Source organism: Melopsittacus undulatus, chromosome 13, assembly GCF_012275295.1.
Source record: "Melopsittacus undulatus isolate bMelUnd1 chromosome 13, bMelUnd1.mat.Z, whole genome shotgun sequence".
Lineage (NCBI taxonomy): Eukaryota > Metazoa > Chordata > Aves > Psittaciformes > Psittaculidae > Melopsittacus > Melopsittacus undulatus.
In genome coordinates this window covers 1,625,005-1,642,405 of record NC_047539.1, presented here as the reverse complement: position 1 = coordinate 1,642,405, position 17,401 = coordinate 1,625,005, and the positions used below count along the sequence as shown (strand labels likewise).

Below are 17,401 nucleotides of genomic sequence, written 5' to 3'. Positions count from 1 at the left end.
CGCCTCAGCCCGCGACGCACGCGCGCGCCCACCGGATTGGCTCACGGGGGCGGGCGCGCCCCTCTGGCCCCGCCCCTTTCCACCGCGCCGGACGTGGCGCTCCGCGACGACGTCACGTCAGGCTCGGGGGCGGGGGAGGAGGGGGGGGCGCCGCCTGGCGGCCGTCAGGCAGCACTGCAGGGCGGACTGGAGCCCCCCCCCCCTTCCCATTTGAGCAGGAAAATGAGGTTTTATACCTGTTTTCCTTAGGTCTGGGCTGTCCCGGGCAGTGGAAACCCCATAGGGCTGAGGCCTGATGTGCCATTCCCTCTGACCCACGCGGGGTCGGTCTCTGAGCCACAGGGTTTGGACGTGACTTTAGGGAGAATGAGCCAAACCCCACAGCCTGCAGACAGACAATGCCCATCTGGTGCCCCCGGTGCAGAGGGACCCTGCTGAGGGCCTGTTGTGGTCCCAGAGGTTACCAGGACACTTCCTGGGACATGGAATTTGGGCAGGAAGCATCCAAAGCACATGAAGTTTGGTTTGCTCAGCACACACCACAGCCTCATGCTCTTCCTTGGCTCTGGAGCAGCTGCCAACGGATCCTCCCAAGCCTCATCTTTGGAAGAATATGCTCCATCGTTGAGCACAAAGATTTCATCATCTGTTACACAGACCTAGGATCACTCAGGTATCCCACCTCTAAATACAGCCAGCAGATCCATGAGCCAATAGTGCTGCTTGGAATTAGATGGATGCAACCAACAGCAATCAGGCTGGATCTTCTTTCCTTTATACCTATCAGCACTAGCATCAAGACCCATCTGGCTCTAGTGTAAGAATGAGCGAGTGTCTCTGGTCTACCTACACAAAAGTGGATGGAAACAACGGTCCTTTGCTTGCTCTAACCGCCCATCACCACTGTTACAGTTTTACTTTGGGGTGGCTCCTTGCTCTCCATCCCTTCCCCGTTTCCATTGCTGGGCATCAGCAGATCCCAGAGCAAGTTCAGACAGAAGCTCTGCTCCTTTTCCCAAGGAAGGCAGGAGGAGGAAACACAATGGCAGCATTCACACCGCCCGTCACGCCATCCCTGCACGCATTGTTCTCCCAAACAAAACCCATTCAGAGAGAGACAGTTGCAAAATCACTTCAAGCCACAAGAATCCCTCGGCCAGCAAAGGGAAAATGAAAACTATTCATTAAAAAGGAGTTAATTATAAATATTAATAAATGTTAATATTAATATTAACAAATATGAAAACTATTAATAAAAAGGAGTTGAGAAAACCACTCATTAAGAAATGAGTTGTTTGAACTCTAGCTGATGTATAAACTACAGTAAAAACCTGCTCTCGACACTGTGTGCTGCTATCTGTGTGAGCCAGGGAGGGGGACAAAAGGAAGGGGCAGAGACGACCGAGATAGAGGGGAGCAACCAAGAGATGTGCTAAAGCAGCAGGGAAATCAGTCACCCAATCTCAGATGTTTGTGGCTTGGGCCTTATATGAGGTCTAAGCATAGAATCATAGAATGGTTAGGGTTGGAAAGGACCTTCAGGTCATCCAGTTCCAAACACCCTGCCATGGGCAGGGATGCCTCACCTTAGACCATGGCACACAAGGCTCTGTCCAGCCTGGCCTTGAACACTGCCAGGGATGGAGCATTCACCACATTTTCCTTTCTGGACACCAACCGGACACCATGGGATGCCTGGAAGCCTTGCTCAGAGGAAGTGCCAGGTCTGAAGTGAATTACTTACGGAAGTGCAAAGCTCACAGAGCCTCAGGGCATCTGACCAAACCCCAGAGCTGCCCAGGGAGCAGCCAGGGTGGAGACAGGCCAAGAGTGAAAGGAGATGCATGCAGATGAGCTCCTGCACTGGCACCAGCAGCTGGAACCGGTGGGTGCTGCTGTTCTGAGCATGATTGATCATTTATATTCATAATTATGCCATCAACAGCAAGTGCTTTTTTGTGCTTGTGGATTGCCATTGCTGTATAAACTCACAGTATTAAGGCTTCATTCACGTGAGGGGATGTAACTCCTGTCTGTTGCATGAGGTTGAAATGGCTGGTCTTGCACAGCTCCCTTCCAGCTGAAGAAATGGTGAACAAGAGATGTTTTATCACGATAACAGCTTTACAACCAAGTGACAACGTTACAGTGGCAGTTTGTGCACGAACGTGTGTATCTGTGCTCCGTGGACAAGAAGCAAAATGCTTGCTTATAATGGGAAACAGACTTGTTCAATGTCATAGAATCATCAAATGCTTTGGGTTGGAAAGGGCTTTAAGATCATTCAGTTCCAGTCTACTGTGCCTAATTGATTATTAATTAATTGGAGAGGCCATTAACTAATTGGGTCTAATCCTGTGTATGCTACATTCTCTTAATGAGGTTTAGATCATGAAAAACCAAACTTGTGTGCTACATTAACTGAATACGCAGGGATTCAGATCAATTTTACCTCTGGATTTCAGCAGTGAACTCTGCCTGGAATGTATCTTGATTATATTCCAAGTTATATGGCACAACTTCCATTTTCCCCCTTACCCTTGTTAAACAACTCCTTTCTAAAGCTCTAAGGCCCATAATTAACACCAGGCTCCAAACCCCATCGTGTTTTGTCTGGAGAACTCCACTCAAGCAGCGTTCCATTAACTCCACTTAAGTAAGCGCAGTTTTTACCTCAGTGTAACAGCTCGGGATCTAATTCCATGACTACACTGTGGAAATGACTGCTACAGAAACGAGCTCCTTCCCGGTGTTCCCAGGGTTTCTCCATAGGGACCGACCCTCCATAGGCGCACGATTAGACACCGTTTAACCGTTTATAAACCGTTCAGACACCGTTTAACCGTTTATAAACCGTTCAGACACCGTTTAACCCTCCATCTCCACAACACCACCCTCCGCCATTACTCCCTCCCACTGCCGTTCCCCACCAACCCACCAGGAAGGAGGGCGTGGCCTGCTCAAGCCCCGCCCCCACGCTCTGCGTTGCGTCGTGACGCAAGCACGCAGGGCCAGTACCGGGTGACCTTCAGACGTGGTTGGACGCGCTCAGGTCCCGTTCGTCTCCTCCGCGCTCCTCTCCTCGCCTCAGGCCTCTCCTCCCCGCCGCGATGCCGAGGGGCGGCCGCAGCCGCACGTCCCGAGTGGCTCCCCCCGCCAGGTGAGGGCCGCTGGGCCCATTTCCTCCTCATCCCCCCCCCCCAAGTGTAGGCCGCGGGTGGTGAAGGCCTCTCCGCCATGGCGGGGAGCGGGGCTCGGTTAGCGGGGCACGGGGATGGATGAGGAGCGCCTCAGCCGGGGCCTGGGCGTTAAGGTCCGGTTACATCAGCTCCTTTCGGGTTGTGTCTCGTTAACCGTAAAATAGCGCAGTGCTGGGGGTGGTGGCCTTTAAACCAGGCGGAAACAAGCTCGAAAGCCTGATCCGATGTGCATAAATCACTCGCCAGGACATTGAGTCCTTGCCATCAGTGTGCAGGGTGTGATGAGGAGGAGCTTGTGCCTCTGCCCGGTGTGTTTAGAGCCATGACCTGAGGTTTCTCTTCATGTCCTTGCAGTCGGGCGCCACAAATGAGAGCTCCAGCTCCGGCACAGGCGCCTGTCCCAGCAGCGGCTCCGGCTTCTGCTGTGGCTGCTCCCGCACCGAAGCAGCCTGGTCTGATGGCGCAGATGGCTACAACTGCTGCTGGGGTGGCTGTGGGCTCTGCTGTCGGCCACACCATAGGCCATGCGCTGACAGGAGGATTTGGTGGAGGAAGCAGCTCTGAAGCTGCCAGGCCTGATATTACTTATCAGGTAAGAGCACAACTGGACACCCACTTAATGAGGCATGGGTAATTTGGCAATGCAGTTACATAGAGGCTCAGGTAATTGCTGTAGACATAAAACCCACACGAGTCATATCGTGTCATGGAGACTCAACTCTCCAAGGTGGTTACCACAGTCACCATATCCTAAAACTAGCTCAAAGGGATGCATGGGTGATAACATCCTTGTGGCAGGCTATTAGAGCTGTTTCCTACTGTAGTATTTTGATTCAGGCAGGACTTCCATGCTCCAGATCTTATGATGACAGGATCTCATGTGAGATCATCTTGTGCTGCTCAGACATTAAGATAATGTTACCCAAGTGTTTGTAATGTAGAAAACTGTTCAGAATGTGCCAAGCCACTGCTGGAAGCCTGTTTCCCCTTTCCATTTAAAAGGCAACACAGCATTTTGACTGAAATGCAGGGAAGCAACACACAGCAGTACCAGGGTGGCTTGGCCTCACAGGCTGGAGCTGTTGAAGGGTGCTTATGGGGGTGTCTGCTGTTTCAGGAGCCGCAGGCAGCCCAGCCTGCCTACCAGCAGCAGCAGCAGCAGTTTGCTCCTTGCCAGTATGAAATGAAGCAATTCCTGGAGTGTGCCCAGAACCAGACTGACCTCAAGCTGTGTGAGGGCTTCAGTGAGGTGCTGAAGCAATGCAGGTTTGCTAATGGTAAGTGAGCAGTGCTCCAGGCTACTACTGAAGGAGTTGATCAGTAAAATGAGTGTGGGAATAATGTCCTGGGGTTTTTTCAGTCCATGGAGTAAAGAATGGGGATACTTAGAGCATATGTACAGTGGAGGCTGTTACAGCAAGCTGCTGTCCTGTGTTGATCCCATCCATGTAGCTGGAGGTGGTGTGGTGTGGGGAAGATGAATTCCCAAAGCTTTTATGCATGGACTGAAGTTGACAGTGTGGAAGAGCGGTGCCAGCACACTGGGAGACTAGGCATTGCTGGTGTGTGGCCAGCACCTGGTGGCCCCACAGACCTGGGTGGGAGAAAGGAAACTGCTGCTCACATCTGCAGCTTAGCAAATAGATGAGGGAGAGGGAACAGACCAGCAGATGTCAGGGATCCAAACCTTACCACTATTAACTTTGCCATCTCCTTACCTTTCAGGTTTAGCCTAAGCCTTCAGAACAAGGCTGCTGAATGTCATCATGCAAGAACTGATCTGTGAATGAAGAAGCTTCAGTAATAAAGCCTAAAGTTGATATTTTACTAGTTCATGTATTCACACTCTTGTCCTCCTTGTGGCTTGATTCCTGCCGTCGCCGCTACAGATGTGCTACAACTTACAGCTGCAAATTGATTTAGCACAAAATGGGAGAATGAATAAAGTGGAATGAGCTGATTTGTGTTCCTGGTTTGCTGATTGTTGTGGTCAATGTGACAGTGTATAAATAAACTGCTCTTTGTTCTGCTGTGAACACTTGAACCCCACAGGCAACTTCTGCTCCTTAAAATGTGCAGTGACAGGGAGGGGGTGTCTGGCCCCACATTGTTCTTCATGGGGTGGCCTTTGGCTCCCCAGTAGCCTCCTGTTGCTCCTCAGAACAAGCTCTAGCCAAGAGGTTCTGACAAATCCCTCCCCTTGGCCGGGATCCCTGGTAGGATTACCTGGACAGCCCACAGGCTGCCATGCAGCCTTGTGCTCCAAGAGCTTGCAGTAGAGCTGCAGTTCCTGATGATACCAGTTGAGGTTTTCTCTTCCTCCATGTTGTGACAAGAGCCTCACTGATACACGATGGGTGCTCCAGCCTTCTCTTTGCACCTCGGACAAAGCTGCTGCAGGAAGAGAACAAACCATTTCCATATAGATGGTATTTACCGATGCAGGGTGTGAGCCCTCCTTTACCCACCGAAGGGAGCAGGCAGCTCCTGCCCTGCTGAGCCCCTGCAGCCTGTGGAGTGAGCACTGCTGTGCCTGAGCCGGGCTGGAAGCTGCACGGAGGAGGGACCCTCACGGGGAGCGCGGTGGGAATGACCTTGCAGATTCCTGCTAAAAATACTTAAAGCGGCGTGGCCTGGTTTTACCGACCTGCTGAAACCTTCATCTCGGATCTGCCGTTCCTGCAAGTGAAAGGATAACATCAGTGTTGGGAAGGGGGATAAGGACAAACCCACCCTTCCCTTACAGGAGCCGCTTCCCTGCTGCTGCTCCGTGTGAGGACGAGAAGGGAAGGGAAGGGCAGGAGCGCCCGCGGCCGACAGCGGGGAGGAGGCACCGGAGCACGCAGGGGCCGAGGAGCAGCTCGGGGCCGGCTCCACGCAGGGTTAGCCCCGGACCGGAGGGGGGGGAGCCCCATCCTTGTCGCCGCTGCCGCTGGGCCCCGGCCCGGTCCCCCCCCCCCTCCTGGCCGCGCTCCTCGGCCCGCCCCGGCCGCTGCCCTTCGGCCGCCCGTGGGACGTGGCCGGAGCGCTCCGCGGACCCGGGCGAGGTGAGAGCAGCCGGGGCCGGGGGGGGGGACCCGGGGGGTACCCGCGGACACTGATCCCGGCCTTACCTTGAGCGCTTCCTGCCCCTGTTTGCTCGGCTCCGGGGCCGGTCCGGGGAGGGGGGGGGACGGGACTGGAGGGGGAAATGAAGGGGTCTGGGGGGGGGTTCGCGTTCCGGCCTAAGCCCTGCCTGATCCCGAGCTCTGCAGCGGGATCCCGATGGGTGTTCGCGTGTTATTGAGGAGTCACCGAGGCGAAGACGCGAGTCCGCAGCACGGTCAGCGCCGCCTCCATTTGCGTGCCTCCATCGCTGCCTTAAGACAGAAACCTCTCTGTGCCCCCCCCCCCCCCCCAACCTCCTTCTCCCTCCTTTCCACTCCCATGGAGCTCGAAAGCTCTGCTAATAGAACCGGCTGATCCTGGTGGAACCCGGAGCAGCTGCTCCTCTATCAGGGGATATATAACACCAGGGTATTGTAAACCAACGGCTCTCTCCTCCCATCCGGCAGCACCCGCAGGTGCTCCTCGGCCTCCAGCCCTTCCCCAAGCACCAACCCCAGGACTTGGAGTTTTCAGCTTCAAACCCAATCAAAGCTGATGTTTCCCCCCCACCTCGGGGGTCTTTTCCTCTCCCTGCTCCGGCCTCTCCGTTGGTTTCAGCCCCGGTTGCTCTGACGTTGTTACCACCGCCTAAAACGTTATTAGGGCAGGCTCAGGGCTGGTTAGAAACGCTCCAGCTCGCGTCCTGGCAGAGCTTTCCCCCCCTTGGAGGTGAAGGCAAAGGCAAACCTGCGCTATTGGGGCTCTTTGCCCTCCTGCTGTCACCCCAAGGGGACGGTTTCACTGCCCGAGCTGCTTCCCAAGCGTGCTGCTTGGGCTCTCCATGTGCTTGTGGAGCAGCTGGACCGGGACAATTGGGATTCCAGCAGTGCTGGGCACAAGCAGAAGCTGTTCCCAGGGCTTAAAGGTGAACGGCAGTGAACCCCAGGGATCGGGAGGACCGGTTATTCCCCCTCTGTCAAAGCACTGTCACCGCATTCCTCCTCCAGGCAGCAGGAATGGGGTGGGAGCCTGTGGGGAGCGCTGGAGGCTGCTGGCAGCTGAGCATGTGAGGGAGCTCGCTCAGCCCCGGCTGACCCCATAGCCCTGGCTGGCCCCAGCACCCTGTCCCCAGCAGCAGCTCAACCCTCCCAGCTCCTCCTTCACCGCCCCTCGCACCCGTTTCCTTCCTCAGTCCTTTACCTGGGTTGGAGGAAGCAGGAGGAGGGTGGCAAAGCCCTTGGCACACGGTAGGAGCCGGAGGATGATGCCCCCATGAGCTGCATGTGGATGCTCTACAGGAAGGGATGGGGTTTGGAGGTGCTGCGGCGCTTCCCAAAGCCTTGGTCCCAGCCAGGCTGCTTCTGTCCCCAATGGGATCATCCTTTTGTCTGCGGTCCAGGATCTTCCTCCTCAATCTTTTCTCCCCCAGAGGGGATCCAGGGTCTCTGCCTCAATGCAGCGAGTGCCCATCCTTACTCTTTCCTCCTTGCAGCCCCTTTCCACCAGCAGAGCCCAGAGTGCCACCGGCCAGGAGCCAGAGATGACCAAGGAAGAAGATCTGCCCGACTGGAACACATCCCAGGAGTTCTATGAGAAGTATGAGCCGAAGGAGGTTTTGGGCAGGTAAAGCTTGGGTTTGTGTCCGTGTGTGTGTGCTCCGGTACAGCCTTCCCTGGGAATCCGATAGGAACAGGGCCCGTTAAAAATAGCACAAAGCAGCATTTCCCATCAGCTCAGAATCTTCCATCCCAAGGGAGAGAAACCTCTTGGGCCTGAAAACACCGACCAGCCCCGGTGCCAATGGGCTGGTGGGGGGGACACACACAATGTGAGCCCCCATTGGTGCTGCTCCTGGCAGGGGGGTGAGCAGTGTGGTCCGTCGGTGCATCCACAAGACCACGAGGCAGGAGTATGCTGTGAAGATCATCGACATCACTGCAGGGAACATATCCCCCAAGGAGGTGCAGGAGCTGCGGGAGGCCACCACCAAGGAGATCGACATCCTCCGGAAGGTCTCAGGCCATCCCAATGTCAGTAAGTCTGGCTCCAAGCATCATTCCTTGAGGGGGGGCTGCCCCGTTTACCCCAGGAAGGGTTTTGGGATGAAATCCTTGAGGGTCAGACCTGCGATGGTCCTAATGTGATGCAGGGCACCTGCTCAGAGCAGCCCCTGCACACAGAGCAGCAGTGTTTTCTCCCCCCCATTAACACCTCATTAATTGAATTAGCAATTAGATCACTGGTTTTTAGTCCCTTAATGGACAAGAAGATGCTCTACACTGTGCTCACCCCCCTGTGCTTTATTGCAGTCCAGCTAAAGGACAGCTACGAATCCAGCACCTTCTTCTTCTTGGTGTTTGACCTGTAAGTACCAGCTCTCCATCACCCCAAGCCCATTCCCACTCTGCAGACAGCAAACCCTCGACCCAGCTTCTTATGGCCCCAACAGGACTCAGTGGAGGGACAACCAACTCTTGCTTAGGGTAGAAATGAGCCTGGGTTGCTCCCAGCAGTGTTTCCCTTCTGTCAGCGCTGCTCAGGTTTCCCTGTAACCTTTGGTGGGAGCTGCTGTGCATCCCTGCGGGTTATTTATATGCTCAGTGGCACCAGGGTGTATGTGACACCACAACCCCTGATGCCAGGGCAGCAGGAGGGATGGCACTGGGAGAGCCCCATCCCAAACCTGCCCTCTCCAGGGACAGCCTTTCCCATTCTGCCTGATGTTCTGCAGCAATATAAAGGCATTTTTACCCCTTTCTTATTAAGGAGCCAGTCAGTTTTCCATTGCAGCTCAGCCACTGCCTTCCTTTTCCCTCCCTGCTGCAGGATGAGGAGAGGGGAGCTCTTTGACTACCTCACTGAGAAAGTCACCTTGAGCGAGAAGGAGACGAGGTAGGGCCAGATGCTGACAACCCATTGCAGAGGCAGAGGGTGCACCCAAAGCACCCATGGGCAACCCAGGCCCCGGGGCTGTGCGCTCCCTATTCCCATCCCTGGGAGCACGGTGCTGGTGGGCACTGGGGCTGGCAGAGCTGCTGTCACCCATCCCCAGGAAGATCATGCGCGCGCTGCTGGAGGTGATCCAGTACCTGCACTCCATCAACATTGTCCACCGGGATCTGAAGCCGGAGAACATCCTCCTGGATGATGACATGAACATAAAGCTGACGGACTTCGGCTTCTCCTGCCAGCTGCAGGAGAATGAGAAGCTCAAAGGTAGGCGGGTGGTGAGGTGGGAGCGATGCCCATGGCCACAAGTCGTAGAATCAATCACACTGGAAAAGACCTTTAAGATCATCAAATCCAGCCTTTCCCCCAGCACTGCCAAGGCCACCACTAAGTCAGTGTGGTCTCTCCAGCCCTACTCTCCCCTTGGAGCCACTCTCACTGCCATGGGTGCAGATTGGTGCCACTCGGCTTAGGGTGCGCTCCTGCTCACACACGAGCCTGGCTCTGCCTGCACATGGCCCCCACACCACATTCCTTGCCATGAAGAGGTATAAAACCATCCTGTTCTTCCCCTCCATTCAATCCTCATCACCCCATCCATTTACTGCTCAACAGCAAGGTTTTCCCCCCAGCTCCCACCCTGCATAGAGCCACCAATCCATCAACAAGCATCCTCTCCACTGGCATCCCCATTGCAATCTTCACTTGCTTTTAGCCGCTATAGTGCACCAAGAAAGGTCACCAGTGAGATTCACAGGAGCCCCATCACTGGAATGATCCCAGCTGGGATCCAGCCCCCTGAGCACCCATCCTGGATAGGGCTGGCTCATGGGGATGCTGTGTCCTGTCCTGACAGAGATCTGCGGCACTCCTGGCTACCTGGCCCCCGAGATCCTGCAGTGCTCCATGGACGACGAGCACCAAGGCTATGGGAAGGAGGTGGATATGTGAGTGAGACCCCAGAGCACAGTGATGGGGCACATGGGCTCCCATTTGAGTGTTGGAAGGAGTTAAATGAGGCACCAAAAGACAACCGCAGGGGTTGGAAGGGGCTGTGCTGGTGACCAGAGGGGCTCTGATACACGGCTGGGGGAGAAGCAGGCTGGGGTCAAGCCTGTCCTCCTGCTTTACCCTCTGAGGTAGGGTTGAAAGCAACACTTTGCGTTCATAACAATCAGCTCAGGCTCAGCTCCAAGACACTGGGACCTTTTAAATACCCCCCATAGTAAGACCTGAGAGAGCAGCCAGCTCAGAGCCCTGCAAGGACTTTGCCACCATCTCTGGCTCAGGTGCACAGGGGTCAGAGATGTAACCAAGCACTCAAAACACACTGGAGCATTACAGCCCCTTTTCAGCTTAAACAGGACACTTAACACACCACAACCTGAGCTGAGACAGCGCCAGAGCATCCAGCTTTGCTGTGGCATTGTGTACCATCACATACCACCCTCTTGCACCCTCTCCCTCCCCTATAAAACACAAGGAAGACAAACACCTCTAACCCCCAGCTTCCTCACAGCATCCAGTGGAGCAGCTCAGCTCAGAAACCCCAACCCCCTCCCCAGCAGTGGGGCAGCCCCTGCTCCCCATTACCCCTCAGGGCTGATGAGCCCCAGCAGCACACACCAGGCAGGGCAGGCTCCTCCTGGTGTCCTAGGGAGGCAAAGCCACATTGAGGGGAGCCCCTGAGCCACCCTTGGGGTGCGGATGCTGCTGGGTGCCCCATGGGTGGCAGCCAGGGCTGTGGGGTGCATATGGGTTACCTGCTGCAGGTGGAGCACTGGGGTGATCATGTACACCTTGCTGGCTGGCTCGCCTCCCTTCTGGCACCGCAAGCAGATGCTGATGCTGCGGATGATCATGAATGGGGACTACCAGTTCGGCTCCCCAGAGTGGGACGACCGCTCTGACACCGTCAAGGACCTGGTAGGTGCTTGGGGATGGGAAAGCCTTGGTGTGGGGAAGCTGTGGACAGCCGGGATAGCCTGGATGGAGCCATTGTCCTGCTGCAGATCTCCCGGTTCCTGGTGGTGGACCCACGGCAGAGGTACACAGCTGAAGAGGCACTTGCACACCCCTTCTTCCAGCAGTACGATACGGAGGAGATCCGGCACTTCAGCCCCTTCCGCAAGTTCAAGGTGAGCTTGGGAATGGGGTGACCTGGAGCCAAGATGTGGGATGGGTTTCCCAGCTGAGCTGGGGGAAACTGGGAGTCAGGAAGGCTGATGGGCCTGGGCTTTGGCAGGATGCAGCAGTCTGGAAGGAGATGCTTCTCCCAGCACTGTTGTGCTTGATTTGTGATACTTCCTAAGGGCTTTTTCACAGAAGGGAATTAAGGGATAAACCTGCCTCCAGCTCCCATAGGATTCTATGAAGAAACAACAAGATCAGTTCTAAGGGGGAACCAATGAAGCTGACATCCTACATGTGCATCAAATGATGCAAAAGCTGACAGGAGAGGAATCCTTTCCCTTCCCTACAGCCAGTCACTAGGGCAGTGCTAAGGCACCCAGAAGGGCATTAGGTGACACGGTTAGGACTGAGCTGTAGTTTTCCCATTAAGGAAAAAGCTCATTCCACACACATGGGATTCAACCTACACCAGGAGCCAGGCTCCCTCCTGACCCCTCCACACGGACAGCAGCCACATGGGATGCATGGGGGCTGACCTGGTCCTGCTGTAGGACTGTGCTCACAGCCCAGCCTGTGCCCGCTGTGCTGCAGGTGATCTGCCTGACCGTCCTGGCATCAGTCCGCATCTACTACCAGTACCGGCTCGTCAAGTCGGTCACCAGGGAGCTGGTGATGCGGGACCCGTACGCCCTGAAGCCTGTCCGCAAGCTGATTGATGCCTGTGCCTTCAGGACCTACCGGCACTGGGTGAAGAAGGGGGAGGCACAGAACAGAGCTGCCCTCTTCGAGAACACCTGCAAGGCCATCCTGCTGACCCTGGCGGCTGAGGAGGGGCTGTTCTGATCATGCTGTGAGCAGTGAGCTCGCTTACAAGGAATAAAACCTTTGAAAGCTAAAGGGTGATGGGTTTTGCTTTTGCTGTTTGCACCGGCCTCCAATCAGGTGCAGTGTGTGTGCCCCAGGGATGGGGCTGGAGGAGATGCTCTAACACAGCTGTAACCAGCTCCTGATGGGGAAGGCTCAGTCCTGGGCACTGAAGTGGGACCCTTGTGGGGCAGTTGCAGGTAGAGGAGGGATGAGCAGTGCCCCGAGCACTGTCTTCACCCACCCATGTGCTCAGGGCTCTTGGTGCCATCAGGTTTGGTGGCAGGGTTTGTGCTGGTTGTAAGGCCTGGGAGAGCTGGGTCAATGCTCTGTGCTACCCATGCACCTAGAAATGAGCACAGACATCATTTTGCCACTGCTCAACAGTCAGTAAAGGTGCCTTGTTCTACTGGGGTGGCTCCACAGCTGGTACAGAGCTGGGAATTCCTGAGATGGGGACTGATGTACAAGTCCCCCTTCCAGAGATGTGCTCCCATTGCTTTACCCCACCAGCAGCCCCATGCCCATGGTGGAGCTGCAGGTCAGAGCAGACCCTGCTCCTGCACACATGCACCCCTCTGCTCTCTTAGAACAGACACCAAAAGGAGAGCTGTAATACCAACCACACTGAAAGGATGTTACAAAGCATCCAGGCTGCCATTCCCAGTCCCTGCTGGTGCCCCAGCATCCCGGTGTGGAAAGCAGTTCTAGCTGGAAGTATTTAATGTGTTAACCTGGGGTTTAACAAAAGTGACTGCTGGGGGTTGCTGTTCATCTCCACAGGAGAAAATGCCCTCAGCTCTTCCAGAGCAAGTGACCTCCTCAGAGCTCAGGTTTGGTCCAGCTTTCCTTGGCCACGAGAGGCAGAACATCGGCAGCACATCGGAAGCTGAGGTTGTCGGAGGCTGAGTCTGGTGTGTTCCCCATTCTCCCAGGGAGAAAGAAGAGACTGAAATCAGGGATCCTTCCCAGTGAACGCTTCCATCCTGGGGCACTGCCCTGACCTACCTGGTAGTAACATGAGCTTTATGGTTTGCGGACCCATCGGCGGTGTCGATCCAGGAGGCACCTCGCAGGACCCGCATGTTCTGAGCACGCTGCCTTGATGCCAGCCCTGGGGTCAGGTACTCGGATGCAGTCCACTCCCAAGTGTTCCCCAGCAGGTCATAGAGCCCTGAGTGAGACATGGGAGGGTTTGAATTGTGAGAGCACATCTGTATGGGCTGTAAAAGCCCTTTGGTGTATGGAAGTGGGCACATCATTGCTGCAAGAGCACATGTTAATGGTGAGACTGGGAACCAGCAGCTCTTCACTGTACTTCAAACTGGTCCCAAGTTACATCTAGACCTTTAACGTGTCTCATCTGTGTGAGGATGTGGCATCTGCTGCCCTCAAACCAATGTGCTTGTGATTTGCAGGTAAATCACACTGAGATGCAAAAGAACTGACTTTAGTCAGAAGCAGGGCATGATTTGATGCCCATCATCCAGCCTCAGTAACAACCATCACTGCTTGGTTACTCCATCAAGATGCTGACGTGATCCCACTTCATACCTGAACCTGCCACAACTACAGGATTTTGTAAGCAGAGTTAATTTAGGAAGCAGATGCCATTCCCCAAACCAGGGATGCCTGTTCCATACCATAGCTGTTCTGAGGAGGGAATGCTGTCACTGGTGAGACGCCGTGATAACCATCTTCAGCCGTGTCAACCCTTGGGAAATCTCCCTGTGGGAAGAGAGTTCATTCCAGACCACCATTGCCCCACTCTTCACAGGGCTGTGGTACACCTGAACCATGGGAGTAACTCTCCATTGCAAATTAACTCCACACAGCATTTCCAGCTGAGAGAGACCACTCATCTCAGCTTCATCCTCTTCCCAAACAAATCCATGTATGGATTTTTGGAAGCTGGAATCCTGGTTTTCCAGGGAAGCTGGGCTGGGCCTGTCCCCTCCAATGGTGTTTTGGATAACCCATCCGGAGCTCAATCCCGGTACCCTGCATTGCTTCCCAGGACAATGCAGCCATGCAGTCTGCTCAAGTTAAACACCCCCCTCAGATGAGCTCAGTGTAGATGGGATGATTTTAAAGCTCTTACCTGCCATAGATTTGTACGGTTTGGCTGGAACTTGTTTCCCCAGGGATACACCCTTCCTGCAAGGAGGAAGAGCCACACGTTACCCTGTGCCATGCCAACATCTCTATCTGCCTGTTTTTAACCAGGCTTTCGTGTCCATCCTTTCCTGCTCAGCTTTGGACATGGAGAAAGGTTTTCTGGATGGGGATTGTCAGTGTAATCCCTACAGTGCCAAGGAGAGATGGGAATCAGCAACAGCTTCCCATTCACAAACCATCACTCGCACCAGGGAGTCCTGTGATCCCCTCAAGCAATCCCAGTGGCTGCTTTATGCCATGCTCAGTGTGTGGGGGCAGGTGGTTCACTCCTTGGCCCATTCCTTTGCTCAGGAACATACATTAAGATCATATATAAGCCACTTCTTCCATAGTAACAACTTGATTCCAGGCCAAAAGAGGTGGTTCAGCCCCACAGATTAACCTCTGGAAGCATCCCCTGATGGAGGTTTGGATCTGACACAATGAACACTGCTCTGTGCCTCAGTTTGGGAACAGAGCATGGGGTACGTACCCTCCAGTCCTCCCCTGGCAGCAAATTCCCACTCCTCCTCTGCCAGGAGCCTCTTCCCTTTCCAGGCACAGTACGCTTGCGCATCATTCCAGCTCACATGCAGCACTGGGTAGTCCAGCCTGTCCTTTATGCTGGAGCCAGGACCTGAGGGCTGCCAAGAATTGCATCAAACTCATTTTAATTGGTTTTATACACTTTTCAATCCAAAAGGGAACAAAGGACAGAACAGGGCAGGGAACATGCAGCAACCAAAGATGCTACTGTTTGCCTGGCTTTGGTCAGTAAGGTTCAGCACACACTAACACATGCATGCTCCCAGCATGGAAAGGACTCAGCACATCAGGTCTTTACTTACCTGTCGCCAAAACGCCTTCTCAATGGGCAGCCACCAAGGGGCAGACTGGGAAAAGAAATGACACTGGATGAAAGCTGAACTGGTGACCACCAGCCCACAGTGTGGATGTTAAGAAGATCACTGGGTTTAGCCTGGAAATGGTTAAATGCTGCAGTTGGGGCTGGGTTATCACAGGCATTTTGATCATGCTTTCCAACAGAGGGGTCTGCTTTCAAAAGGGAAACCATGCTGGTTACGGTTTCTATTTCAAGGTTTGGTTAATAAAGTACTTGGAAATGTTCTGTCCTCCCAGCTCACTGGAGCAGATCATGAGCCCAATTTGACAGTGTTTGGAGAGGATGTGAACAGAGAAGCACCATAAATCTGCTCAGGGTCATCCCTGCTGTTAGGTTCAGAAGCAAAACAACCCAAACCTAAAGACAAACCACGGAGAATGGCTGGGCTCTGCACTGAGAGGCAGCTGCTACTCAGTGGAGAAGCACTACCAGCAAGGGTGTTCCCTCCTGTGGTTTTATTCAGCCTAAACCAGAGAGATGAGGAATCCCACCTCCATCCCCATCACTGAAACTCATCCCCATGGGGTTTAGGTTTACCTCTAGTTTTTGGGTGACCTTTTTCTTCAGCTCTTCAGATACAAAATCCTCAAAGACAAAGCTCCAGCCAAACACTTCTGCTTCTGTTTTGTACTTCTTTTCTCTGACAAACTCCCTGGCACAAACACAACACGCTCAGGTGGCTGGGGTAGAGCTCTTCAAGAGTCACACCACCAAATACAGCCACCTGCACACCCAGCAAGATCAGAGCAAGGCAAAACATACCCAACCTACAGACATCCCATCTGCAGAGCATCCCAGCTCCTTCCCAGCACAGCTCAGGCCAGTTTGATGCAGGTTTAACAGATAAAGCAGCTCAATTGCATCTGTTCCCAGATGTACCAGGGGTTTCTGTTACCCGTGTGGGTAAACTCACTCTGCACTCTGCTCTTCCATATAAAATAATGATTTCACACACCAAAAATCCCTTAAAGGCCACTAAACCCACAGCTGCTGTTAGTGAAGCAGCCCTACAATGCAAAAACCTATGTCACATGCTGCTGAACCATCTCACCCTGCTCCTGCCCCATTTACTTCCTCACTGCCTAAGCTGCAGTAACAGCCATTACTGGGTGTTGCTGGGTAGTCACTGGTGCATGGAAGCATTGGCTCTTCTTAAGCAACAAGGGCACAGCCAGGCAAATAAAGGCATTTTCCCCAATGGATTTCTTAGTGCTCTGTACAAGGGCTCCTGTAAAATACATGGAGTGATCTGGTGTTTGAGAATGGAAATGGAACCTATAGGAACCTGAAGTCTGAAGCAGTGCAGCCCTGTACACACGAACACACACACGTGTTTGCAAGGGAAGGGAAAAAAGAAAGAGTAAAAGGAAAAAGAAAAGGGAAAAAAGAAAAGGGATAAGAAGAAGAAAAGGAGAAGCAGCAGCAGCAAAGGAAAAGAAGGAGAAGAGAAACAGAGGGGGAAATGAAGCATTTTTATGAGCTATACTGGTAAGATGCTTCAGCTTGCACCTCTAGAGGTGATTTGTTACTGACTAACACATTCTTTTGTCCTCATGGCAGCATCCAGGGCTGCCTCTCGGACCCAGTAACCAGCCCCAGATGACCCAGCACCCTCCAGGCTACCAGGACCCTGTAACCCACACAGAGCCAAACCTCCCCAACCCTTCCCCCTTACCTGAAATCCCTGTTTGTGACGGGGTATTTGTCTACAGCAAACGGCTTCACTGTCACCTCCCTGACGGGCCCTTCTTCATTCCTCTTCTCCAGGGAGCTGGATCCCATCTGGAACTTCCCACCAGGCAGCTGCACCATGCTGTCATCCTGGGCGAACGCTGAAAGGGAAGAAACAGGGTGAGAACTTTCATTGTTAAACACGACCACACAGGACAGCAAGAAGCATTTGCAGTGAAGTTCCCTTGATGCACTGGAGACCAGGTTATCTCCTATCCACATAACTGTAGGGATACGTTAGTGACTATGATGTGTATTTGCTAACAAGCTTTGGAATGCTTCAAGCCACATTTCCCATGTGTCTCGGCGCAGGGAACGGCTCCAGCCGGGTGCATCCATCCCGGCAGCACCTTCAAAGGAGCGCTGTGCTCACCGC

At 53.9% G+C, this 17,401-nt stretch overlaps 3 protein-coding genes across 3 annotated transcripts; 2 read left to right on the top strand and 1 right to left on the bottom strand.

The window, feature by feature from the left end:
- The first annotated feature begins 2,999 nt into the window (after positions 1-2,999).
- CHCHD2 (coiled-coil-helix-coiled-coil-helix domain containing 2) lies at positions 3,000-5,160 on the top strand. Its single transcript, XM_034069023.1, has 4 exons — positions 3,000-3,160; positions 3,555-3,792; positions 4,318-4,477; positions 4,926-5,160. Exons 1-4 carry the CDS (start codon positions 3,111-3,113, stop codon positions 4,934-4,936), a joined length of 459 nt encoding a protein of 152 aa, XP_033924914.1. The 5' UTR covers positions 3,000-3,110; the 3' UTR covers positions 4,937-5,160.
- Positions 5,161-5,496: 336 nt separating this feature from the next.
- PHKG1 (phosphorylase kinase catalytic subunit gamma 1) lies at positions 5,497-12,266 on the top strand. Its single transcript, XM_034069022.1, has 10 exons — positions 5,497-6,247; positions 7,780-7,910; positions 8,146-8,321; positions 8,597-8,651; positions 9,114-9,179; positions 9,340-9,503; positions 10,093-10,183; positions 11,009-11,162; positions 11,249-11,374; positions 11,961-12,266. Exons 2-10 carry the CDS (start codon positions 7,828-7,830, stop codon positions 12,210-12,212), a joined length of 1,167 nt encoding a protein of 388 aa, XP_033924913.1. The 5' UTR covers positions 5,497-6,247; positions 7,780-7,827; the 3' UTR covers positions 12,213-12,266.
- A 672-nt stretch (positions 12,267-12,938) lies between these two features.
- On the bottom strand, positions 12,939-17,315 carry SUMF2 (sulfatase modifying factor 2). The gene is made up of 8 exons (XM_034069024.1): positions 16,970-17,315; positions 15,832-15,946; positions 15,239-15,283; positions 14,884-15,034; positions 14,335-14,390; positions 13,877-13,961; positions 13,242-13,407; positions 12,939-13,161 (listed from the first exon to the last, which is right to left on the bottom strand). Exons 1-8 carry the CDS (start codon positions 17,245-17,247, stop codon positions 13,056-13,058), a joined length of 1,002 nt encoding a protein of 333 aa, XP_033924915.1. The 5' UTR covers positions 17,248-17,315; the 3' UTR covers positions 12,939-13,055.
- Positions 17,316-17,401: the final 86 nt, after the last annotated feature.